This window comes from Contarinia nasturtii, unplaced genomic scaffold (genome assembly GCF_009176525.2).
Source record: "Contarinia nasturtii isolate CC-2019 unplaced genomic scaffold, AAFC_CNas_1.1 Cnas_scaffold_2291, whole genome shotgun sequence".
Taxonomy (NCBI): domain Eukaryota; kingdom Metazoa; phylum Arthropoda; class Insecta; order Diptera; family Cecidomyiidae; genus Contarinia; species Contarinia nasturtii.
The window spans coordinates 100,591-126,764 of record NW_022199614.1 but is presented as its reverse complement, the minus strand read 5'-3'; the positions used below and the strand labels follow the sequence as shown (position 1 = coordinate 126,764).

Below are 26,174 nucleotides of genomic sequence, written 5' to 3'. Positions count from 1 at the left end.
GTATCTACAAACAAAATAAATAATGATCTTCTCCGCAAACTAATGATCTTGATCTGTAAATAGAAATAAACTCAATATTAGTAATATGAAAACTAAATTGCAATTTAGTACGAAAATTCTAGTAACTAGTACTGACTGGCACTTACTATAGTAGCTATTGTAGGACCAAAACCCAAATCTAGCCCAAAATCCAATGCCGAGAGCTTCGCACTTGATCCACATTGGAACGTAATGTTCGTTGTGTTCTTTGTTGATTGATAAATTCAAAAGAAAAATATTGAAATTGATACATACTCGATTGTATCGAGCAGCTTGCACGAGCTCGTGGTGGTGGTGGTGGTGGTTCATCTCTTCCTCCTGCTTCTTCTTCTTCAACGGATCGTTGAAATGCTGGATTCACGGAAATATTCATTACAGCACACCATCATGTTTGTTTGTAAGAAATTAAGCTAATAACGAAATTATTGTCCATTGTTCACTGTTCATATTGCTGAACAAATCAATTTAACAAACACAGAAACAAGTATTCGAGTACGCTTACTCGCTTGCAGTGTTAGAAGAGGCTTTACCCCTCAAAATGAGTTACACACTCTATTTAACTCTATTTTTGGTGTTAGTTTCATCGAAGTAAATGCATCACAGTGAAAAAAGAGATACATGTTTGTAATACATATGTACGTTGCCGCATGCATTCAACGAGTTATGTTTCGTTGCGTGCATATGAGTCTGTGTATACGCTAACGAATATGATTGCTAAGTGTATCGTCACATACGTTCGATGAAACAAAATTTTAATCAGAAAATGTGTCACATTTTTCGCCAAAATCGTTTTTTTTTTCTTTCAAAACCGGCTCCCCGGACAGAGAGATCACTTTAGAAAAAGTAATGATAGAGAAAGTTTCCTCTGGGTGTAGTACTCATAGCCACCCCAAGCATTTTAATATCGGCACTTAAAAAAAATTGACCTACCCTAGAAAAGATGTTGCAATCTCACTGACTTCGAACGAACAAACTCGTCGTGCGGTCTTAAAAGATTTGCATGCAATCGAAATCAAAGTGGCGAAATCAAAGCGTCAATTCTCAATGGATTGTTCGGGTGCGATACCAATACATTCAAGACTATGTATATATTTATTTTACCGTTTGCTTTACGATGTGCTGTAATGTGCGTTACAGCTGGGCACAATCGTCATGCACACATTTTCTCTGCACCTGTACCAACCACTTGACATTAGTATTTTTATGGTTTTGATTCAATTATTGTACATTTATAGAAGGTTCAAATTCATATGTACCACGCAGTACTAGTTCCGAGAATCTTCTTACCAAATTTTTATAAAGTTCTTTTTCTTTAGCTATAGATATTCCCGATACAGATTATGCAAATTGTTCAAGTGATGCGCTTACCGTTTACAATAAATCCAAAGAGTTATATTACTGTCATTTGAATGAGCTGTACGAGCTGACAAATTACTCAGATAATCTGCTTGCTGAAAAAGGTGTATTTAATCGACAAAGTTTTGAAAGCAGAAACAGTTTAAAGTGGAAAGAACCAACAAATAATAATGTCAATTCAAAGTGATGCCCGAAAAAAATGAGCAGATATTAAGTATTTGCAGAAGTCTGTTTTATTTGAAAATAAATACTTTCAGTTTTCATCTAAATTTAAAAATGTGATCGTTAGTATTTTTTTTTTTGTTCGTTATTCCTTAAGGAATCTTCGACAAAATATTTCTTTCCAATTTTCCATTGACGCATGGTTTTTTATTAAAAGAAAATGTCTGAATTTTGATGTAAGACACTTGTTGAATCAATTATTAGTTATTCATTTTAGCCGATATGTCATTCGTTAAGTATACCAAAAAAGTTTAGTTTTGGACGAGATCTCTCAATCTGTTCAAATTAATACGGCCATTATTCTGATTGCGACTATTAATTCGTTCATCGTTGCGGTTTTGGCCACGATTATTGTTGCCATCATCACGGTTATTATGTACCAATGAGAGAAGTGGAACATTATTCAATTGATTTAAGTTTGAGCCGTTGTCGTTTTCATCATTGTTGTTATTATTACGTGAACGCAATAGATCTTCTACAGTTTGACTGGATCTACGATTTTCGTTGTTATTTCTTTGTTGATTTTCAAATAATCGAAGTAAATTCGAGTTCAATGCATTCTGTCTGCCTCTTGATGATACATCAGCCAAAAATTGAAGAACTTCGTCATCGCTTGAACTTGCTTGGTTTTGTTGAATTTGAGCAGCGAGATATGTACGACTTCCATCAGAGAGTAGTGTATTGGCTGGTACTTGTATTAAGCTAGTAGGTAAGTTACGTAGATGAGATGATTGAACATTACGAAGAATATTTTGTGTTGAAACTCCCGTTGGAATGAGAACTTGTTGAAGTGATGGCACTGATTGAACCTGTGAGAGTTGTTGAAGCTGTGGTAATTGTTGAACTTGAGGCAGTTGTTGTAGCTGTTGTAGTTGTTGAAGTTGTGAAAATTGCTGAATCCGTGAAAGTTGAGCATAGGAAACGCCAACGAACACAAATACCGCTAAAAGCTATAGAAATAATTAAATAAAATCAAGACAATAAATTGTGCAACTTGTATCCACAATAATATTCACTTACCACTTTCAGCATTCTATCTGATTTTGCTACGAAATGATGTTAACAAGTTGAATGAAAACAATAAACTGAGTTAGCTTAGCTAAAGTTGGCTTACCTTTATATAATCATAAGATCGAAAAATGAGATGTTTTTTATTGAAAGTGTGGAGGGGATTCAGGGATTCTCGAAATATATCGGATCAATTACAATGATTGTAGGAAAATACACGTCAAAGTGTATGCATTTTATTTACACATGTTTTTGAACAAGTTTTACAACGAAAAAATAAAAAAAATGAATATTCTTATGCTTACACTGGCAGGCAATTGCAAGGCGACAAAAATATTGTAATTCAATTGTCATGCATAATATTTGGTATTCACTTTAACCGCATTGACATAGTTAATCGTAATGCTGAACTTAATTTCATCGATATCATATTCGATTCGGAACACTTTGGCTCGAATCAAATGACAACTGGTTATCGTTTAGGTTGATTTGACGCGTTTTAAACATCTTGCCTTCAATTCAATCCATTTTCCATCGTGTGCGAATGAGTGCATTTGCTCTCAGCTGACGTTAACCGTTTCTTTTTATCTGTGTTTTGTTTCATATGTAAAAACACGACAAAGGCACCATTAGAACAAAATTATTATTGAAAAATTACCTTGAAGATTAGTCAAGCCCAAAAATAAAAATGTATATGGTATCGAGATGCTCCATCCGGTTTGGTGAAATACATGAAAAAATAACATGTTTGGCGTATTTGTTTCACCTAAAAGTCGATCGGTGGTACTCGCAAGGAGACTTGGAGCTTTTCTCAATCAACGAATTTCTTACCAAAATACATAAACTCAACAAGTTTTAAAAAAAATTGCGATCTACTTTTGGATGAAACAAATATGCCAAATATGTTACTTCTTCACATATTTCACCAGCCCGGATGGAGCATCTCGATACCATATAAATAATAATTCCATATACTTTTTTATTTTTGGTCTAGTCTAATGAAGATACAGATATTGCGTATTGCGAACAATGTAAAAAAAATTATCTATAAAAATTATTCAGCATTCTATTCAATTTAAACGTTGAATTATTTCGAAATTTTATAATCTCATTCTTCTATAAAATATAATTAAAATATATAATATTACAATTAAAGCATTTAAAGTTTTTTTTATATGTTTAGTTCACTTTGTATACAATGCGTGAAGTGCTAGATTTCTATTCAGTGCAATGATTTAACAGGTATAAATCACCATTGGTATTGATTGGATTTTAGCACAAACTTCAATTTTGGTTATAATTTATCACAATGAAAGCACTTGAAATATGTAAAGCATGAATATATTGTGCTCTTCTCCTGGCTACAAAGCATTCGGAGTCACAAAAACAATACACATAATAATAAATCATTCGACAGTAATGAATAAATATTGTTTTGCGTTTACTTATGTTTTTCGATTTTCGAAGCGTTTATGCATTGCTCGTACATTTGACGTTGGATTTATGGTGGCTTTTCCAGAATTTGCCATTTTTGTGACATTCGAACCGGCCACTTTTGGCATAGAGGATTGACTAGTTTCTTTGCTTGTGGATTTTTTTTGTTCTGCAATGGATGGTTTTGTAGCGATCGCTGGTTTTACAGCTGGAAAAGATTTTGCAGTACCTGGATGCATCGAATTATATGATATTTTTTTTACAATTGAATTTACATTTGGTTTATGTGCATTTTCAATTGGATTTGTGACATTATTAGACTTTTGAACATGTGGTTGTTCCACAACTGAAGCTGTATTCATATAAATATTGTTGCTTCCAGGTACCATTTCTTTATCATCCACTAATCTGCTTGTATTTGTCCTAAGGCTTTGATTAATATTTTCATAAGTCGTTCGTTGATTGCCCACATTTTTTGGAGCTGTATTTTTCTTTGTTGTCGAATAAATTGAATTTTTGTTACGATTTCCGATTTCATTCACAATCTCATTGAGCAAACCATTTGTTGGAGGTGGTGATGGTTCCTTCACATCTTCTATAACACAATATATGTTATCGGTGCTATTATCAATAGACTGTGTGCCAACATCATCGTTCAGGTTCGAGTAGATGTTTCTCAATGACGAGGTAGCCGAGTTTGGTAAATTTGCTGGCCTTGGAGGTGGTGGATTCTTGGGTCGATCTACGCTATTAAGACGTTTTATACCAGACGGATGACGCATCGAACCAGATGCAAGTACATTCCGCTTTACTGGTGATTTTTCGCTTGAAGGACTTCGCATACTTTGCGAACGGCCAAACGTAACTGCTTTTACTGGAGCCGAAATATCTAATTTCTTTACAATATTTTTATCAATCAGAGCTCTTTTCAGTGTTGTTTGAGAATCACTTGGTTTTTGTGCTATTTTCTGTTCCACATGATTATTTTTTGGCAATGTGTTGAAATTTTTTTGGGAATTTTGGTTTGCATTAGCGGTAGCGATGAGCTCTTTTACAGAACATGTTGAATTCTCCAGAACTGGATGAGATATTTTTGGCCGTTCTTTCGCAAACAACCTAACTTCGATGGGAGTTTCGGGTGTTTTATTCGTTGATGTATTTAAGTTTTGATATCGAAATGACGACGGTGAAGATTTTGGATTCGATATGGGTGACGATTTGATTTGTGATTTTTTTGGTGAATTTGATGGTGGCAACGGTGCGGCTCGCATCGGAATGCATTGTTCAGAAGTTGTTTCAGCTTTTGCAACAGGATGAACATAAGCAACATTTGATGCTCCAACTATGTTTGGCTTTGACATTGGTAATGGTTTCAATGAAAATCCTTTAAAATTACCGAAAAGTTCACGTTTTATTGGATCTTCATTGGCTTCGTTTGCCTTGAGAAGTGTTGCACTCATATCGTCTGTACTACTTGGTGAAAGTTGATTTGAAGATGGTGCGTTAGGTGGTGGTGGTGGAGGAGCAGGTCGGTCTGGATAATGATGAACCGACACTTTCAGACTTTGAAATTTGAAACAAAAGAAATTACATTAGATTTTACTTTGTAAAGGTGAGTAAACAAAAAAAAAGACATCTGTGAAAATACGAGCTATAAAATTCACAACACCACAGAAATTATACTCACAAAAATAAGACAAATAGCATTGACAGAGATTAAAAAGCAGATCCAATTACACCAGAAAAGCAAGAACATAAAACTAAATTATAAATTGTATAGAAAAACCAGAAAAAAAGCACCCTCAACTGGTACATATGTCATGCAATACATAGATAGACGTAACAACTAAAATAAAACTACATAAACTAAGTTATTACAAACTATCATTACAAACTATCAAACAATGAATCCGATTACAAAAACCAAACTCTAAAAGAAAACAAAATAAAGCAAAACAAGTACATAGTTTTAGTAATATGTGCATATGTTTTAAGTCAAACATCAAATTTAATGCCAATCTTGCCAAACATGTGCATTCGTGCTAAAAACCAATTTTTTATCAGTAATTTTGAGATTTTTCGATTTCGGTAATTCTACACTACGCTTTTTTGGTACGTACTCATTAGCTGATGCTTGTGTAATAAACCACGGACGATTTTGTCGCCAGTAGTAAAACAAAAATAGCGACAATGCAATAAATGGCACAACGCCCAAGAAGAAAACGTACATAACGCGAACAAATCCATATCCATCTGAAAAGGAATATATTTAACATTTGTCAATAAACACTTATTTGCAGCATTTATACATATAGTAACTTGGTTTAAAAAAAAAAAAATACCATATGGATTTGTAGCCGGACCAGAATGAATGGATCCGCCAGGTCCCGGTGAATCGCAAAATGGCGGAGCAAATCCTTTATCACAATGACAATGTCCCATATTATCGCAAACACCATGTTTGTTACAGTCATTTTCACATGTTTTCACCTTGCCTTCATTACGCAGTGTATTTATTGCAATACATTTTTGATTAACGCACATTTTTCCAGAATCACATTTCGAGCCGTCCGGCGCTAGTCCAGGATCAACAGTTTCTATACCCAAATCTATCACGGCGGTTCTACATGCAATAACATTTCCACCATACGTTATAAAGCTATGTGATAAAACGGCCACCGACTCTAAACCAAATTCTAGTCTTTCGTTTAAGTGACGACATTGCAACATTCCGCAAAATACATTTTCCTTGGCACAAGCATTGAAAACACCCCCTGTTCGATTGAATCCGCAATTTCCATGTCGCGTTCCTTCCTTATTTTTCTCATAGCATTGCTCCGATGATTTGCCTGATGGTCCCCACAATAATTTGCATTGATCGTCACGTGATTTACAAGTGCCTTTGTAGCAATAAGCTTTGCCACCTTCACATTCTTCGGCATCTTGCTTAAAATAATCCATCGGACAAAATTCATTACTTCCATCACAGTATTCGGGTAAATCACATTCACCCAATGAACTCCGGCATTCAGTTCCAGCCAATTGAGGTTGGCATGTTGCTAAATCACAACATTTTCCCATAGCACATGTTGCATTTGACCGAAGTTTACATGCATATGGATCACAACATGTGTTTTTACAAACACTCGGTAAACCGCAATCACATTCTTCGCCCGTCTCAACAAAACCATTTCCGCAAGAAGGTGGATCGAATAAGTGCTTTGGCATATTTTTCAAACAATGATTCATTCCCTGATGAATTGCCAAATTTAGTTGGTGAATGCTGCATTCGCTCCAATGAGTCGGCGCGATTGATGAACTTGATGCTGACATAATACATCGATCATCGGGACACTTACAATCGGGTGTATCGTGTTCCATGCCAAAATTATGACCCATTTCATGAGCTATGGTCGTTGCGACCACGCTAACTATTGCACTGTGATACGTTGACACGCCGCCAGAAAACTCAAATGTACAAATCGGACCTTTCAATGCTTTACCTAAATGAATGGAAAGTTTAAAATTGATTTTTATTTTGGGATTTAATTATTTTTTGGTTGAGTATATTTGATATTAGTAATTCACTCTCACCAACAACACCACCATCAAATTGAACTTGAGTTAGTAATTGAGCATTATCATTTGGATGGTCTTTAATTAATGTCTTGCGTCGATAATTTAAAAAATTCTTTAACGTTTTATCGCCGTCATTAGAGAGTTCAATTTCATTTTTTTCCGTCCACACTACAACGCCGACCAACGCAATGAAAATATTCAACGGCACATAAAGCTATAAATGTATAGAAAGTGAGTTTTAGTTTGAGTGCGTTTAATTACACACAATTAAATCGTTTGTTTATTCGCATTTATTTAATTTGGCTCACCGAATTGATGATGTTCGCAATATCTTTGCAGTAGTTGTGAACTTTATCGAGGTTTTCATCCATTTTTTTAAACACATCGTTGTCGACAACGATCACCAATTCAACGAAAGATGACTGTCTGTTTGCGTTGTATGGTTCGCGTACGGTTGTTGTTTCGGTCACAGATCGTTTGAACTGAATATGAATAGATTACAATTAGATTGAACGAAAATATATTGATTGAGTCAACTAACTTTTTTCTGTGTTGTTTCCTTCATGACGATCGGATCGGTAAAAATGGAATTCTTCATCATTGGATTTGTTTCATTCAAATCACTTTGGCTAAAGATGAAACATTTTCGTTTTAGTTGTCATGATTCATGTGGTATTGTGCATATTTACCTAAAAATATAGTGAGATTCGTGTAAGGCACCAATATCATTTGGATGGATAAAGTAAGTATCGTTTCCATCGTAAACCATTCCGCTTAGGCCGTTGCAAGTAGAGATCGCTACTTTTGATTTTGGATTGTGCCGTATACGACCCTATAAACACATGAACGAATGAGTGTGTATTTTAATTTAAGCAAAACAAACATTTTTTTAAAACAACGTATATACTCACTTGATAGTGACATAAATTGGAATTGGTCCGATTGAATGTTTGAATGTTTTTCGATCCGTTGGCATTTTGGGATTGCAAAAAATGTCGGTCGGTTAGTAAGTGTCGAGTTAAAAACAAATCGACAGCAATCGCTCTGTCCAGATGTGTATACTCCAAAACGACGTGCGGTGCGTGTTCGCCATTCTATATATGCGTTGCGAAAAAAGTAGCAAAGAGAATTCAAAATTTAGCAATTCAATCTCACTCAACCGAATACACAAAGAAATAAAAAATGCAAAAAAACCAACGAATTGAAACATAATAATTTCGAAAAATCGTTAACTGTGTTTAATTCGCGCTTTTGTCTAAATCACTGTCATTATATGAGAACAGTTATGCTTGGTATACTGTGTATATATGTTAAATGATAAATTGAAAATGATTTACCGTTTGTCGCGTTGTTGATAGTATTTCGCGTTGATTTGTGCCATCAAAAATTATTGGCTGAATTACCGCATGCGTTTTATGTGCGCTGAATATGTCTGGAAGCAATTTAAAAATTACACAATTCAATCAAACTCCATGCATAATATTAATTTATGGATAAAGAAGAAAAATAAAACGATTCAGTATGCGTATTTTGGTGTCAACATTACAGTACAATTCAATTGTAATTGTAATTACTTTATTTTCATCGTGATCGTAATTTAATCTGATGTTCCAGGTATTTTGTATTTAATTTGTAAAAACAAAAAGAACCATTTCATGAAGTTATTACGTGCGATTGCGCGATTGTTTCTATCTTTTATCAAAAGTAAATTGTAGAACCGAATGTCTTGCTGACGATAAGATAGAACGACAAAATGAAAAAAGAATCGTATACAAAATAAACATTTTAAAGAGAGACGAAAAATGAACAAAAAATACGATCGTCGAGTGCTTCGAAAGCAGTTTACTTTTTTGTTCATTTGATGTTTTTTTTTTTTAAATGTTTGTGTTTATATTTTGACGAGATAATGTTTTTCATGTATGAAAACTATGGTTTGTGCTGCACTAGAAACGTTGTTTTGTGAACATCTAATGGCAATGCTTTTTGTTTTGCTTTTTATATTTGGAGTTTAGAACATTATTGTCTGTTGCAATGAACAAAGAAAACACATATTATGGGGAAAAAAATTCAGCACGAAGACAATGAGATGCGACCAATTTTAAATCTAGCACGCTTAATGGATTCTCCAAAGTTCACATTGAAATAATTAAGAACGTTCTGTGAAAACGATTCAGTCCTCGACAAAAAAATAATGTTAATTGAGTGATGATTGATGTGATGCAATGTGATGCTATGACATGGAGTGTAGTCAGCATTTATTATATTATTGACATAAATATAGAAAATACGTACAAACAGTATATAAGCAGGTCTCTATGTACTGTTTTCCAGTAGAATATTGTTGCCGTTTGAATTGAAAAAGGGAGAAATTCTAGAAAGATGATATCATATGGAAACTTGCGTCACAACTTCCGTATTTGCCAGTTGGTTTATTAGTTCCTTGCACTTAGATTATGTGCATCAAATATAGACATTTGTGATTGGCCTGCAAACATTTATCATCTTCAAGCGGCAATACAAAAACAACAGTATGCTTTCACATTGCATAAATAGTGTGAGAGAAAAATGCGTAAGTAGTAAAAACGTTTTACATGCATGATTTGAAGAAGTCGATTTTCTTTGCCTCATTTGTTCAGTTATTATTATTACAGGCACAAGAACGAAAAGGAAAAGAGAAGAATGTAAAAAAAAATGGAAACAACGGACAAAGTGTGTGAATGTATAGGAAATGTATTCTTCATATACGTTGAATGCACAATTACTCAGCTGCCATCGCAGACATCACTCCATTTGTATGAAATAATACACAAATTCATGTTATAAATTAAGTTGATGATTCGTAACTGCAAATCATATGGGAAACGCGAAAATATACATTTACATTTATACACGCACACCCATATTAAAAGCCCATCTCTCATTGAAAAATCACGGCATCAGAAGATGAACACAAAAACTTATTTCACACATACATACATTGAAACAATAATGAAATAATTGAAACTAAGTTGAACAAAAGATGTTGCAAAAATTATAATCGTTACTCACACGCCGCGCGCACAATTTATCAAAGCATTTTAATGGTTTTTTTTTAAAATAATCTTCATTCTTCCACGAATCAGCATTTATTCATTCAAATCAAGTCAGCGAAGTGGGTATACACAATGAATCGTATGTACAATGACTCACCTGTGTTTCGCGTTTTTTGTCGAAATTCCAGTTGCTGTTGACCGTTGACTATCGTACATGCGATGAACAATAGAACGATCATGAGATTTATAAGTCGATGGAATGCAAATTTCGAATAAAACAACGTATTATTCTTGCGACTACTTTGTACTATTGATTTATGTTCTAGGCACCGCTGAGATCGATTACATTTCGTATGGGATAGCGTTTTTATATCCTCTTCATTTGTTTTATCAATTTTGACTTCACATTTTCTAAAACGGTTTCCGTTTGTACATTGGAATTTGTCTCGAATGAATTTGTTGATGTATTTTCCATTGCACATATCAATAATAGAATTTTTATACTCCCTATGTTTCATTTTGAAATTTTATTCACCACACACAAACATTGGCCCAATTTTGGGCAATTCAATGAAATCGATCCGTACCAACTCAAGAATGAGAAAATACACCAAATAACCCTGAAAGTTACTTGGTAAATCAAAGCAAAATAAAATAAACAAACACTCTCAATTCTTTGTAATACTCATTCCATTTTCTGTTTCACAGATTTTTTTTTATTTTTCGAAGATTTTATTCTATTTTTCAATTCGAATGGGAAACATCAATCGGAAGCTTTCTACACTACGAGCATATCAAATAGTTTGCACTTCACAATAAGTGATAGACGATTTAAAAAAACGCACAACAAAATAGTAAATTTTAATGAATTAAAATGAGCCAATTTAGTGTGTCGTGCAGCTACAATTCATTGTGTGTATATATGAATGCACAGAGCGACTCAACCTACTAATGTCGTTGGCTTCGACTAAAAACGATACACATAGTCCGATTACTGTTTTGCCTTTGTCTACCATAGAAGGAGCCGGTTTGTAGTGGTAATACATAGCAGTTAATTGTGAATGTATTTGTAGTAAATAAAATACAAACCGAAATAACATACGTAAAGAAAGAGATATACTGTTGATTCAGTCATGAGCTGTCACAATGTGCTTCGTTAAGTGCATTTTTGAACGTTTGGCTGTTAAGTATTTGTGACGTTAATACTTAGACGTTCAGATACATAGCAATAACAATTAAATTCAAAAGTGAATTAATCAAAGTCTGATTACAATTGTATGGATGATAGAATTCTGCAGATAAAAATAATAATATAAAAACGACAACTTAAACTACGTATAGCTCAATGGTAAATTTTAAGTAAAATTTCTTTCAAAAATTTCACAATATTTATTATCATATTTTAATCAGTTCAATATTCATATATCAATGAAGACGGGCACATTTGCTTCTACTAACCGAATATTCTTTCTTCCAGATAACCAATGAGAAAAAGATCTTTGCTGTATATATAGACGTTTTCTTTGTTTATTGTTGGAAAAATCAATCGAATACCGTTACTCGATTCCACTGTATTCCGCTATATTTCAACGTAATAAATTATTAGATAGCAATAAATATTCAAGTCTTTGGCTCAATTACCATTTTTGGTGTCTTAAAAATAATACACATTTTAGTGTTTTTAAATCCATATAACTTTTTTATTTCTTCATTAAATGTTGAACATTCGGTTTTTTTCAAAGAGCGTAAAAGGCATTCCATTAAATATGTATGATAAATATATCCGCTTCAATTGAAAAAAGTTATAGCTCAGTTTCAATTGTATGCAAGTGACTTAGCGGAATATTAGTTAAAATTCCATTGCTTCAATTTATTTTTATTATTATTAACTGTCAGGCAAAAATCTATTGTGTGTACTGCAATTATTCGATGTCGTTATATGGAGGCATTTCCTCAATTTCATTAAAAACAGCTTATCCATGTATAGTAATAGTAAAACATTTAAAAATTGAATATCTGTCGAATCTAGGTCCATTAGGTTAGACTGAAAAATTCATAAGCTATGTAAAATATCAACAGATGAATAAGATTCATTGCCACAACATTGTGTTGTGATCCGGAATGTGTTGATGTAGATGTGTGTCCGAAACCTTCCTTTGCATGTGTTTCGAACTCCCTTGGACCAAGCCACTCCGACATGCCGGCGCGATTTACCGATGCAACACGAATCAAGTATGTTGTGTTCGGTGATAAGTTATTGATTAAATATGTGACACCTGTAACGACATATGACCTCCAATTTAAGTTTGCAAACCAAAATAGAAGAATTTAAATGATTTTTGAAAATTATTTGCAATAAACGACCTTCTGTAAAATCTTTCTTGACAACGCGTGCATTCAACCATTTGCTCTCATTCTGATGTTCCTCTTTTGAGATAATTTCAAATCGATAGCCAATAACATCCATTTCGTCGGGTTCACCAATTTTCTTTGCACCAACGTCCAAATCAAAAGTATTAGAATTTACACCACGTAATGTTATGTATGGAGGTGGATTAGGTTTTGTTCCATTTACCAACACTATATCAAAATAATCAGAATGAAAATGAAAGGGTTACTTAGAAAAAAATGGAAAAAAAAAATTGCGAAATAGTTGACACACCTATGTCTCTTTTCAATGTTCCCAAACTATTAGAGCTCTCACAAACGTATGCTCCAAATTGATCCCCATCACTCAAGAGAATCTAAAAATATAAATAAAATTACTGGTACCTTCTTTCTCTTCTCCTCCATTAGAAATGAAATATTACCCGTAGAGTGGAGCTATGTTCACCATAACTAATTTCATACTCTCCTGGATCCAAACGTTGTTTATTGCGATACCAACGAAATGTAGCTGGTGGTTCTGCTTCGGCTTCGCATATGATATCCACATATCCTTTGAGATACCCGTATTGAACATCAGCACTCTCTCGATGAACAGGTATAATAGGTTTGTCTGTTAATGGTTTTGAAATGTCATACTCTTTCACTTTTATTTTTCAAAGATACTCACGCTGAATATTTAAACGAATTGTTTTCTCTTCAATATTACCTAGCGTTGATCAGATGGAAAAAAATGGAAATGAATCAATGAGTAATGGAACAGAATGGAAGGATTTGTAGAGTAATGGAATAGTAATTTTTAATATTACTTTTTGCAGATGATATTTGAAATGCGGAACAAGTGTACTCTCCTTCCTCTCCTTTTTGTACTTCTTTGATTAACAGGCCGTCAGCTAGGCCACGATATTTGTTTCCATCAACTGAAACCAAGTAGACGACTTAAACAAGCGAATGGAAAATTGACTGCTATGCAAGAATATTTACGATTTAATGGTTGGCCATTGTAATACCAAGAAATACTTGGCTCAGGATCGCCGTCAACCATACACTTTATGACTGCATCATCATTTTCTTTTACACTTTGAACATTTTGCGAATCGAGAAAAGTTATTGGCTCTAAAGAAATTAGTGAATAAAACTGAATGTAGATTTTACGCTAGTTTATTGTAAAAGATTCTCATACTGTAAACAATCATATTGAATCCAGCCCTTCGTGTATTATTTTCTGCTTGACACCTGTAGAAAATTATTTGGGTTAATTACTGAATATTAGTAGCAAAGTGCATATATAACAGGGGATCACTTTAATTCTAAACGATAGAATTATACTATAGGATTATATAATACGAACGTCCAATTTCCCCTATCCTCTGGTGATATGGATGTAAAAATCAATAACGATTCACTATTTCGTTCTTCAACATGAACATGACCTCGATCCATTGGATCAATCCATTTATTATTGGGATCAAACCATCTCACACGAACTCCATCGCCAGCACATGAAACAATATACGTGTCATTTTCAGAGTGCATTACTTCATTGACCGATGGCATTAACTTTGGTTCAAATGATTGCTCTTCAGATGCATTCACCAAAATCAATTCTGTTGAGAAAAAGAAAATAAATAAACCAAAGGTTGAAAATTTATATTCTTATTTAAGATATTTAAAATTGAAATTTCAGGACAAATCACAAATCACGCGAAGATTAAAAAAATGAGAGTGAAATCGAGATCAATTGATCAAACAAAATATTTTTTTCCATTATCGTTTACAATTTATCACTTTTTACTATCAATTAAAATATAAAAGAGTGGTGTTGTGCCATATACTTTAGTTCTATATAGAAGTACATGTGAATGGGTCAGAATAAAAATCCAACTTGTACGCAGAGGCTATAAAAGTGGAACACTGAGTTTTTTTTACATATTTTATTTGTTGTAATACAACAAAAATTCTACAACACTTTTATAGACTCTGCGTACAAGTCGGATTTTTATTCTAACCCATTCATGTTGTCTTATTGGTCGGCTTTTAGTAATGTACTTATAAAAAAATGGGAACAATAAATGTCAATGCGCTAATCTTGGCAATTTTTGTAATGCTGTAGTTATAAATATGCGGAAAGTATATTTTGTAGGTATATTCTATTTTTATGCGGATAGTCCACTCAATGCCATTAGCTTGTAATCAATTGCATTGTATTTAATAACGCTACATTTTAACGTTTTTGCAGTACATTTTTTTCTGTATGGCTCTTTCACCACCATAACACGAAAGAACATCATATTCACATGCGTCTAAATGGAGCGCATTAAAATCATAATACTGAATTCGTTGAAATGTATGTGAGCCGAAAGAAATACAAATAAAATGCGTGGTCGAACGGGATAAATGCAGAGACTGGTGGATAGAAGAAAATTCCGATTCGAATGAGCCTACTGATATACAAGAAAAACATGCACGCACATAACATCCCCCTTGGATACAAACGGCGCCGTCAAGTCGTTGACATACTTTATTCTTCTTCGTTGCATTATCTTTGATTTTTTTTATATCTCACATTATATAAAAAGAGCAAAGACTATGGTTTCTATAGCTACCTCATAAGATTTTCTTGTCTCATCTAATCACTCTTGGTTGGGAACTTTGAGAATGATTGCAATGTTTGACAAATAAACTTCAAAACGTTTTTATTTCTCCTTAATGCCTTAAACTCAAATAGATAAAAATTGCCAAGGCAAATTAGTCGAATGACGTGTGTAAAAATAGATTTATTGGTACCATTTTCCAAACATCATCAAAATTCGTTGCTTTATAAAATATTCATAGCAAGCTCGTGTATTGCTCTCATGTTTAATGTATAAATCAAATTTCGAATGCGCACAATGTCCCCATAATTGTAATTTTTCGAACAATTCCGAATCAAATCATTAGGTAATTCCTATTAACAATTTGATTGCGTATATTCTGAAGAAATTGTGTTTGCAAACAATCTTATTAGCATTCATTGTATATGAAAAATACGGTTATAGGACTACTGTAAGCTTATTGGACTTTTAGTGCATATTCAAAAAGTCAATTGGCTGGGCCACTTTCATGGCTTTAGCGCAGTAGGTAGTACGCCAGTCTCCTAATCACTCAAACACAAATTTGGAAAATCTGAAAGTCGATTTTAGATTAGAGTTCATTTTATGATATTTTTTGATAAATTTCTTTATATCCCATTTTGTTTCGTTCAAATATGAATATATTTTTTTCATCTAGTGTCACATGTGACATGCAAAACGTATAACAACAACAGTGTGCGTTTGCAAACCACTGGCACTGTCAAAACCTGTATTTGATCTTAAAATGTTCATAGCCTGGTTGGCGCAGTTGGCAGCGCGTCAGTCTCATAATCTGAAGGTCGTGAGTTCAAGCCTCACACCGGGCAATTTTTTTTTTCATGCATTCTATCGCTAATTGAAAGTATTTATTATATCCAACTTCGTTGTTCAATATTTTGTTCATATTTTAACTGTCAAGTATATTGTTATTTATGTTAAGTTCCATTCTTATGTTCACACCGGGCATTTTTTTTTATTACAAGATGAAAATGGTATGATATTCAGTTAAAGTGTCGTTGGGATCGGTTTATTTATATTCAAGTAATTGTTTAGCGAAATCTGTTTTGGACTTTGTCAGACTTTTTAAACAATTATAAACGCGATTTTTATTGTAAGGAATTTTCTATTTACCTGTACAAAACATCCAAAGCATGTAAAAATAGTAGATATTGAAGATTTTATGCTTAATCGCTTCCATGTTTTCTAGAGTTCGAATTAAGAGTCCTTTAACATAAAAAAATTACAATCAATAGAAAAACATATATGTGTAACGTTTTTTATAATATTTCATCGTTGAAAAACGTATTTTATTGCATTTTTAAAGAATGTATTGTATATCTTTTTAGTAGTTCTCTGAAATAAAAATAACTTTAACGTAGTTTGTTTGATTCAATTTGGAAAATAGATTTCAATGGTTGATGTTTTTGGGTCGATATGAATACATAGAAACGCGGAGAATGGTTGTGATGACAGAGTTAGTTACGACTAGTAAGGAAGTGGAAAGAGGAAAAGAAAGCATGTAGCCAGTGTGTCTTGCAATCATACATCGGAGCCAAACATTCTATGGAAATGAACGTGAAATAAAATTGGAGTATGAATGCATGAGTGCACTTATTTGGTTCAAATTGTTTTTCCAGTTGTTCGAATTATCTCAACACATTCACACACGAACTTTACTATTTTCCCTATGCGACTTCAAACACTTTCGTCATCCACGTAATACATATTTAATTATTGTGTTTTGTGATACGAACAAATAGCTCTGGCGTGCTTTTTACAACCATTTATTTCAACTGATTTTTCACAGACACTTTATAAATTGAATCGAACGAATTGAAAACAACACATTTATTTAAATTTAATGTTGTAATAGGTAATAAGTGTTGTTGCGATAATTATTCGTTGATCATATTTTTATTTCAATTTTTAAAATATTTTTTTACTCTGCACAATAGGGGTGGAAAATTTTTTTGAATTTCGAGGCATATCTTGATGGCCACTTAAAAAAACACGTCTTATAGTCACCAGATTCAAGATATGAAGGAATTTTCAATTTGCGGTTCCATATAAGACAGCGAATTTAACGGAAAGGAGGTAAATTATACTGGAAAATCATGAAAAATTGCAGTGACCCAATCACCATGAAAACTTGTGAATCTTATTTTCTGACCAAAATTAGTAATATCACCAAGTTTGATGAAATTTCAACCAAAAATAAAGGTGCCTCCCATACAACATTTTCGATTGTTTGTTTTTGAGAAAAAAAAAAAAATTGTATGGGAGGCACTTATATTTTTTGTTGAAATTGAAAACATGGTGATTGGATCACTGCAATTTTTCATGATTTTCCAGTAAAATTTACCTCCTTTCCTTTCAAGTCGCTATCTTATATGGAACCTTAAGTTGAAAATTCCTTCATATCTTGAATCTGGGGACTATAAGACATGTTTTGCTAAGTGGCCACCAAATTGTGCCAAAAATGTTCCACCCTACTGCACAATCTTTCTAATAATATAATAATTTAAATATTTGCAAATTTTTTTGGCATATACATGTATAAAAACTACGCACTTTAAACTACACCATACAATGGAATTAACGCGATAGCCTCCGACTTCGAGTAACGTGTTATCTATAGGAAAGCCTCAAGCGAACTAAACGTAGATAAGTTCGCGGTTTTCTCGATGGAAAACTAGCATACCACAATTCAATTGTCTTAAGTGCGTGCCATATGTAGTTGTAATTCGTAGCATTTTCCACATTCGCAACCCCTTTATATTACCATACAATATTCGCCATCCGCAAGACTACTATAAATATCCGTACACAAAAGCGCTCTATTCTTTGTTTTGCTATTTTATGTTATGCTTTGTTTCAATGCAATTTCAGTTTTCCTTTCATCAGTTTATCTTTTGTCATTTTCTCAAGGTTTTTTTAAATATATTTTTTTGTCGTTTGTTCTTACGCAAACAATGATTTTCAAATCACTTGTTAATTCAAATGTTTTACTTTAACTTGCTGTGAATTCAGTAGCATTGAACGTTTCCATTGGATTTTTGACATATAGTTATCGATTTACACATTTTCCAAGTGAGTTTGAGTCACAACAAACAACTTTTAACCACGGAACGTGCTTAGTATAGAAAGTGAATATTAAAAATGACACTATCGAAAGAATTGCTGGTCGATTTGAAAGAAAAATATGAAAAAACCGAAGTTTTAGTCATTGACACAAGTAAACTTGATCCGCCGACAGAACCATTTAAATCACATTATGAAGCTAGAAAGATTTTGTTGGAAATATCGCAAACCATTAAAGAGCACATCGATGATGCAAATGATGACATTCAGACGTTGCAAAATATTTTAGCTCATGTAACTGTGGATCTGGGGAAGATTTACAATTTTACGGAGGAACTATCGGTTGGTGAAAAATACTTGAACGAAGCACTTGAACTGGTTAAGAATCATGAAACGGATCGTGAAATAATTTTAATTGCTTTAAACGCAATGAATGAATGTGGTGTTATGTGGATGAACAGAGGTGAAACAGAGAAAGCCAAAGAATTCCTCATCAACGCTGAAACTAACTACAACACATTCAAAGAGAAACAAGTAGAACCACTTTCTATTCATGACATATTCAATGGGAATACAACGAGTAAAAATGGACAAGGCGAAAAATTGTTGGAAAAAATTAATGTTCTCACATTGTTTTATTTAGCCCAAGTGTTTGGTAGTTTGAAAGACTTGGCAAAATCCGCTATCTACTGCCATACTACATTGAAAAAACAACTTATTATGGGTGAATTTGAAGCCATCGATTGGGCCCTAAATGCGGCAAGTTTGATATTACATTCAACTGTTTGCTACGATTTTATTCATTGAATTAATTTTATCTATACAATTTAGGCAACATTATCACAATACTTTTGCACAAACAATCGTTATTCTGAGGTTTGATATTTACATTCAACTGTTTGCTACGATTTTATTCAATTTTTGCTACGATTTTCAAATTTGTATTATCTGTACAATTTAAAAAAATATATAGGCTCGACACCATTTGGCAGCAGCCACACAAATTTTGTTGGAACATCAGACGAATATTTTTAAGCCCGGCATGACAGACGATGAAAAGAAGGCCGCTGAAGGTAATTTTACTGTGTGAAAATTTATTATTTTACATATTAAACGTATTTTTATTCGGCTCTGCTGGCTTGCCAGATGATGATGATCGAGATAATATGCGACCTAATAGTACAGAAATTTGTTGTTATAATTTTAACAAGTCAATTCCTTAATTTTTTTTTAATTATAGATAATTTTAACCATCGCGTAGCGGATCTGAATCGTTGTTGGATCAAGTACGCGTTGAATTTGATTTCTGATTCTCGTGATCGTTTGCTTGAAGAAATAGGTGCACTTCAAAATTAGATGTTAAAATTCACTTTTTTACCATTATTTTTTTTATTGTATTGATTTCAGGCATTGAAAGCTTAAAAGTGTCTGATCCGTTAAAATTTGGTTTGAAAATCGATGAGGCCTACGAGAATATAATCACGGATCGATATTTATTAGACATGGATGATGCCAAACCAGTTTTCCTAACCACGATAAAATGGGTGGAGAAGGCCAAATCCTACTATACGATCGATACAGAAGCAACGGAATATTCGAAAATTGTTCAGGATCATGCTATGGCCTATAAACATTTGGCATTTTTCGAGAGTGATCCATCGAATCAAGCGAAAATGCACAAACGACGAATTGATTTGCTCGAAGATTTGTTAAAACAATTAAACAAATTGTTTTACATGAATATTGTTCGTGAGTTGCTATATGAGTTGGGCACCGCTTATTCCAACATCCTTGATATCAAACTTGAAGCATTCGAACAAGGTCAAAAGACACCAGATACCGTTGTTAATCCAAATGCCCTGAAGAAAATCAATGAGCTAATTACAAAGAGTCGAAACAATTTTAGTGAATTCATTTCAACATATTATCAAGCAAAAACTGAACAACTTAAATCTGATATTAGCAATGAAGAATTGGTTCCGATCGCATTCTCATATTTTCAAATTGCACGAATCAGTTATAAATTTATCACGCCTGATAAGCATCTACAATACCAGAATTTATGCACTTGCCTTGAGAGCTATAAAAAATTTGTGGATGTTTGTACAGAGAAAGAGGAAATTGGTGAAAAAATGAAAGGAGAAGTTGGTGTAAGCAAAGAAATGATTCATTTGTTACCGCTAAAGTTGCAACGTTTGAAAGGCGATATAATAGAGTCTGGGGTGAAACCAGCAATCACCGCTTAAATTAAATCTAATTCGATTCATAACTAAATAATAATCAAATGTCGAATCTGTAGGCGGGCAATAAATAGAAATACTAAATTAATTGACTTTCATTCAATATTTATTGAAAAAGAATAAAATGTTGCACTTTGTTTACGATGTTTTTCTATGGCAAGTACAAAATTGAGGTTAGTTTTTTCTACACTAAATGGATACGTTCATCTTTCCATTGTAGATTCTCACATATGTGTTGCATGTATGTAACAATGCTGTCACTTTCCAATCTTTGTATGTGAAGATGTCAACACAAATATCAATTCTCTAAGCACATAGTTTGAATGTATCATCAGTATTGAGATGAGTTTGTATGACAGAATTTGCGATTAGTTTGTTCGTCCAAGATGTTTATATGAAGTGTATTCACAAATCCGTGAACTATTTACTTTCATTCACAGCATAGTTTCATAGTTCATTTTAAGTGAATTCTTTGTTATTAAAAAAAGTGCATTTCTCTTATTTTGTTTAATACAAATCGTGTGCCTATTAAGAGAGCATTGAAAAAAAAAACGCTAAAACATTCTAGTTATTTGATAACACATAAGGTCAGTCGAAAGGCCATAAAATCATTGTGTTCTGTTATGGTTTTCTTTGTGCAAATCTAATACGCATATTTTCTTCTTTTAATTTGTAATATTAAATCAGTTGATAAAAAAAACTATTTCATAAAATGACATTTTCATTGAACATTTTCTAATTTGATGACGTTTTCAATTTTAATTACGTCCTCCATATGGATCCATATGGAATGGCTAATAAATGGAATAATATGTTTAAAAAAATATATATCATGTTTTTTCAGCGTTTTTTGCCCCTTTTGGAGTTCTACGAAAATAGTTTTGAATGACTGATTTAGCACATTTTTTACAATATTGTCTTGAACTAACTCAGTATCAGTACAGGAAAAAAAAGAGTATAGCAATGCGTCATTCTTTCTGAAAAGCGCAATTTGATAATCTTCCAGACTGGCAACCGTATTCAATTGCAAATTAATCGTTGAACCATTTGTTGCGCTTTCAGTTGCGCATTCACTGCGTACAAAGACTTTAAACGGTATACCGACAAGAAATTTTGTGTTTCATATGAATCGTTGCGGAGAAAAAGTAGCTCTTATTTTTCTTCAAATAATACGGCAACATAAAGTTTTTTTCACACGGTTTATTTGTTGTAATACAACAAATAAACTATTCATAAAAAACTTTATGTTGCAGTATTATTTGGAAAAAAATAAGAGCTCCTTTTTCTCCGCAACGATTCATATTTAAAATTATTAAATCTATTTCGTAAAAAAAATGTGTAGTACATACACGAGAGTTTATCAAAATCCAATAAAAGGGCAAAAAACGAAATGAAACGCAATCAAAATTCTATCAAGAAGCCAAAAACCTTTGCCTTCCAATACATATTGGATGAACTTACTGATTTTTTTCACTATTCTATCACCGAATAATAATAAGACGAAATGACGAAAAGTATTTAATTCGTCTCTCTTAGAGTAGTGTAATACACCATTTCTTCACTTTCTACTCGTTCATTCAAAAAACGTTTCCTTGCTATGCGGGTTTCAAATACGGGTTAGTTGTGTATAGCAAGAGCAATATCAAAGAACTGTGCAAACATAATATTCGCTTCATTAATTATTTAATAACACTGTATTGTTGAACAATACAATTGTTCGAGAAAAATACGTTTAACCATAATCCGCCCCTTGTTTTCATTAATTAAATATTTCTCAAATGATGTATCATATTTGTAATCTAATTGAAAAAAATACCAATTTTATTTGTAGGAAAAATGGGAGTGGATGATGAGCTATCCACACCTATCTTGAACAGCGACGAAGACGTAGTAAGAAATCGTCGAACATTTAGTGACGATGAGCTGGACGCATCAAATGAACTTGGTGGATGTTGTTGCAATCCTTCATCAACATGTCATCGCTTCATTGCATTGATTTTGATGTGTTTAGTTGGTTTCGGTAAGTTTTATTTCTCTTACACTTTTGTAATTGCGCATTTCACAACGATTTATAATAATTTATCTTACATTTTTAGCGTCCTACTTTTGCTATGACAACCCTGCATCGCTGCAGAATTATTTTATGAAGGACATGGATATGTCAACGACACAATTCGTATGGTTGTATTCTATATATTCATGGCCAAACGTTGTATTTTGTTTCATTGGTGGATTTTTGATTGATCGGTAAGTTTTACACTGATTCTTTTTGATTTTGAAAAATTATATTGAAATGTTATTTTGCTTTTTTTTTTTGTAATAGTGTGTTTGGAATTCGTTTTGGTACCATACTCTACATGTTCATCTTGATGATTGGACAATTGATAGTTGCATTTGGAGCCATTCTTGATGCATTTTGGATGATGATCGTTGGTCGTTTTATATTTGGAATTGGTGCCGAATCGCTTGCTGTTGCACAAAATAATTATGCAGTACTATGGTTCAAAGGCAAAGAATTAAATATGGTGTTCGGATTGCAATTATCGTTCGCGCGTGTTGGAAGTACAGTCAATTTCATTGTTATGGAGCCCATCTATAAGTACATAAACAAATGGTACAAGGGTCATATGTGTCTCGGTGTTGTTATGCTCATCTCATTTACAACATGCTTGATGTCGTTTGCTTGCGCCGTACTTTTGGGATGGCTCGATAAGCGTGCACAACGAATTTTACAGCGAAACGATAATCCTTCCGGTGATGTTGCCAAATTGAGTGATGTAAAAACATTCAAAATAAGTTTCTGGATGGTCAGCGTCATTTGTGTCGCCTATTATGTCGCTATTTTCCCATTTGTTGCGTTGGGCAAGTGAGTAAATTGATGTCCGAATATTCTAGAATAATTTATTTAAAAAAAAATGTCTTATCTTTAAATATCGTCAGAGTATTCTTCATGCAAAAGTATGACTTGGCTCCCGAAGATGCCAATTTTCTTGATTCATTGGTGTTCCTTATCTCAGCTGTGGCAAGTCCATTGTTTGGTTTTGTCATTGATAAAACTGGAAGAAATGTTTCGTGGATGTTGATATCAATTTTGACTACGATTGGTGCACATTCTTTCCTTGCATTTACATATGTAAATCCATATATTTGTATGGTAAGTGTTACTTGCTCAGAGAAAATAGACATGGTAAAATTCAAAGCAACCAGACTAAAATGGCCTTTTGACATCTGTGTTTTTTCTCACATGACATAATCTCATGCGGTAAAAAATTTCATTTTGTCATGTGAGAAAAAATACAGGTGTCAAAATGCCAATTTAGTCTGGTTGCTTTGAATTTTGCCATGTCTTTTTTCTTTGAGTGAATCTCATACATTATAGCATGTAGTAAAATGATTGAAAATTATATTTCCTTGTGTAGATCACAATGGGACTAGCATATTCGATGCTGGCGAGTAGGTAATTCAAATATTCAAATTTTAAATTTGATAAAAATTTAAATGATTAAAATTTTATTTATTTTTTTAGTTTATGGCCGCTTGTTGCTTTAATTATTCCTGAATATCAACTTGGTACTGCCTATGGTATCTGTCAATCTGTACAAAATCTAGGTCTAGCTGTAGTTTCAATGTTTGCTGGTATTATTGTGGATCGTGGTGGCTATTTTACACTGGAAATATTCTTCATTTGCTGGTTGGCAGTTGCTTTTATAGCAACTATAGTCATTTGGATTTACAACAGCAACAAGAATGGAAATTTGAATATGACACCATATGAACGTGACCTGCATTTTGCGCTAGTGTAAGTCTTTTTTTCATTATTCTGGTAATTCCAAAGCTTCAAAGATCCAAAGTATAATCGATGTTCCATCTTCTATTTTCATGCCCCTATACAGTTCAAGCAGCGCAAATTCAAAATTGATCAACAGTGAATCGGCCGAAAACATTCCACCAATAGAGGGAACAGCAACCACTTCCAGTCCGAGAATACGAAATCGCTATTTGAAACGAATTGGAGTCGGTGGTAGTGAAATAGATGACGAACTCCCACTTTTGAATGATAACTAAAATTAACCAAAATAACAAATCAAGTGATTGTCAAATTATATTAAATCTCATTTTGTATTAATTTTTCTTTTAATCTGTTCAATTGTTTTGATAGTTTAATGATAAAGAGAAAAAAAGACAACAGTACACAATGCATGAAATAGTTTATTGTTGTAACTACTGCTTTATTGCTTAAGTCAATTAAGATTGCATCAAATTATTATCGTACAATTCATTTTGCGTTCAATTGCGTTCTTTATAAACTGATGTAATTTTTATTTTTCATTAGCATTTGTGTAAATATGACATTTAGAGACACGACTACTATTGATGAATGTTTGAGAACAAATTATATACACACATATCTATTAATTGAATAAATCAACAAATCCAAAGAACTAACTATATGCATTTCATCAAACTTTTTGTAGCTTTTGTTTTAAAACCAGGTACATGGTACAATCTATCTATCTCTCTTCGAATGGTTTTTGCCAAAATGCATGTTGTTTGTCAATGATAAGAACATGAAATATGGCAATAAAATCTAACAGAAAAATATATTTGGAGAAAGAGCTGTTGTCCATAGGGTCAATCGAAAAGGATTATTGGTAAGAATCGATCGTATCGGGGGGTGTCAAACAAATTTGGCTATACAAATGTTTTCAAAGGATTAGGAAATTTTTTTTTTTGCGTCTATTAGACGTCAGAAACAACATATCGGTGAAATTTTAGATTTTCGTCTCACCACTGGTCACCAGTAGGTAGCGCAAGAGCTATCTCGATTCCATGATGGATCCCTTGGAACACTAGATTATCTCAATCACATCGGTCCAAAATGAAGAGTAATCATCATTTATGACCAGAATTTAGGTACTGGTGAAGTTTTAGACGATTTGGTTGAAAATAAACAGTTTCTACCAAAAATCGGAGAATATACTAAAGGTAATACACATCTCCATAAATTGATGTGTATTGAAGTTGGAATGCTTTTCAACCAAAAATAATTGATTATAGCTTTGATATACAGTCGTTAGGACGTTCCATATTGGTCGAAGACTGATATTTTTATTGAACTTTGCGAAATGTAGAAATATGGTCGAATCGGATCGGATGGTTTATTGGGCGAATGCTCACTTTTTGGT

The 26,174-nt window shown here is 33.1% G+C and overlaps 4 protein-coding genes and 1 non-coding gene across 8 annotated transcripts; 3 read left to right on the top strand and 2 right to left on the bottom strand.

Moving 5' to 3' along the window:
* Nucleotides 1-2,825: 2,825 nt before the first annotated feature.
* LOC116348134 (disintegrin and metalloproteinase domain-containing protein 19) lies at nt 2,826-11,607 on the bottom strand. The gene is made up of 10 exons (XM_031779016.1): nt 10,828-11,607; nt 8,976-9,070; nt 8,550-8,732; nt 8,328-8,470; nt 8,180-8,267; nt 7,947-8,120; nt 7,654-7,852; nt 6,402-7,562; nt 6,180-6,312; nt 2,826-5,622 (listed from the first exon to the last, which is right to left on the bottom strand). The coding sequence occupies exons 1-10, from the start codon at nt 11,186-11,188 to the stop codon at nt 4,071-4,073; spliced, it is 4,089 nt and encodes a 1,362-aa protein (XP_031634876.1). The 5' UTR covers nt 11,189-11,607; the 3' UTR covers nt 2,826-4,070.
* A 790-nt stretch (nt 11,608-12,397) lies between these two features.
* LOC116348149 (neural cell adhesion molecule 2-like) lies at nt 12,398-18,336 on the bottom strand. 2 transcript variants are annotated; one of them, XM_031779045.1, is made up of 11 exons: nt 18,239-18,336; nt 16,799-16,891; nt 14,407-14,662; nt 14,239-14,291; nt 14,040-14,171; nt 13,865-13,975; nt 13,726-13,764; nt 13,481-13,668; nt 13,333-13,414; nt 13,035-13,250; nt 12,398-12,946 (listed from the first exon to the last, which is right to left on the bottom strand). In XM_031779045.1, exons 2-11 carry the CDS (start codon nt 16,863-16,865, stop codon nt 12,705-12,707), a joined length of 1,386 nt encoding a protein of 461 aa, XP_031634905.1. In that variant the 5' UTR covers nt 16,866-16,891; nt 18,239-18,336; the 3' UTR covers nt 12,398-12,704. The 2 variants fall into 2 exon arrangements, with proteins under 2 accessions (XP_031634905.1, XP_031634906.1); XM_031779046.1 differs by having other exon boundaries at nt 18,256-18,278.
* On the top strand, nt 16,422-16,494 carry Trnam-cau. Its single transcript has one exon. It is a non-coding gene; the product is annotated as a tRNA-Met (tRNA).
* A 407-nt stretch (nt 18,337-18,743) lies between the features above and the next one.
* On the top strand, nt 18,744-21,076 carry LOC116348137 (KIF-binding protein). 2 transcript variants are annotated; one of them, XM_031779020.1, is made up of 6 exons: nt 18,744-19,328; nt 19,392-19,507; nt 19,580-19,624; nt 19,722-19,821; nt 19,989-20,087; nt 20,156-21,076. In XM_031779020.1, the coding sequence occupies exons 1-6, from the start codon at nt 18,827-18,829 to the stop codon at nt 20,992-20,994; spliced, it is 1,701 nt and encodes a 566-aa protein (XP_031634880.1). In that variant the 5' UTR covers nt 18,744-18,826; the 3' UTR covers nt 20,995-21,076. The 2 variants fall into 2 exon arrangements, with proteins under 2 accessions (XP_031634880.1, XP_031634879.1); XM_031779019.1 differs by having other exon boundaries at nt 18,745-19,507.
* A 236-nt stretch (nt 21,077-21,312) lies between these two features.
* On the top strand, nt 21,313-25,434 carry LOC116348161 (major facilitator superfamily domain-containing protein 1). Of its 2 annotated transcripts, none has more exons than XM_031779062.1 (8): nt 21,313-21,575; nt 22,820-23,008; nt 23,085-23,235; nt 23,312-23,854; nt 23,929-24,142; nt 24,408-24,445; nt 24,515-24,787; nt 24,882-25,434. In XM_031779062.1, exons 2-8 carry the CDS (start codon nt 22,825-22,827, stop codon nt 25,051-25,053), a joined length of 1,575 nt encoding a protein of 524 aa, XP_031634922.1. In that variant the 5' UTR covers nt 21,313-21,575; nt 22,820-22,824; the 3' UTR covers nt 25,054-25,434. The 2 variants fall into 2 exon arrangements, with proteins under 2 accessions (XP_031634922.1, XP_031634921.1); XM_031779061.1 differs by lacking the exon at nt 21,313-21,575 and adding an exon at nt 22,364-22,604.
* The last annotated feature ends 740 nt before the right edge of the window (nt 25,435-26,174 follow it).

Bases quoted from the DNA above. Each gene is read 5' to 3' on its own strand.
- LOC116348134 (XM_031779016.1), bottom strand. From the start codon at position 11,188: ATGAAACATAGGGAGTATAAAAATTCTATTATTGATATGTGCAATGGA. The intron at 9,071-10,827 runs GTGAGTCATTGT...AATTGCTTCCAG, and splicing joins ACAAAAAACGCGAAACACAG to ACATATTCAGCGCACATAAA. The intron at 8,733-8,975 runs GTAAATCATTTT...ACGCATATATAG, and splicing joins TATCAACAACGCGACAAACG to AATGGCGAACACGCACCGCA.
- LOC116348161 (XM_031779061.1), top strand. The intron at 23,236-23,311 runs GTAAGTTTTACA...TTTTTGTAATAG, and splicing joins GGTGGATTTTTGATTGATCG to TGTGTTTGGAATTCGTTTTG. The intron at 24,446-24,514 runs GTAATTCAAATA...TTATTTTTTTAG, and splicing joins TATTCGATGCTGGCGAGTAG to TTTATGGCCGCTTGTTGCTT.
- LOC116348137 (XM_031779019.1), top strand. From the start codon at position 18,827: ATGACACTATCGAAAGAATTGCTGGTCGATTTGAAAGAAAAATATGAA. The intron at 19,508-19,579 runs GCAAGTTTGATA...TATACAATTTAG, and splicing joins TCGATTGGGCCCTAAATGCG to GCAACATTATCACAATACTT. The intron at 20,088-20,155 runs GTGCACTTCAAA...TATTGATTTCAG, and splicing joins TCGTTTGCTTGAAGAAATAG to GCATTGAAAGCTTAAAAGTG.
- LOC116348149 (XM_031779045.1), bottom strand. From the start codon at position 16,865: ATGGAAGCGATTAAGCATAAAATCTTCAATATCTACTATTTTTACATG. The intron at 14,292-14,406 runs GTTCGTATTATA...AATTTTCTACAG, and splicing joins GAGGATAGGGGAAATTGGAC to GTGTCAAGCAGAAAATAATA. The intron at 13,251-13,332 runs GTGTGTCAACTA...ATTTTGATATAG, and splicing joins AACATTGAAAAGAGACATAG to TGTTGGTAAATGGAACAAAA.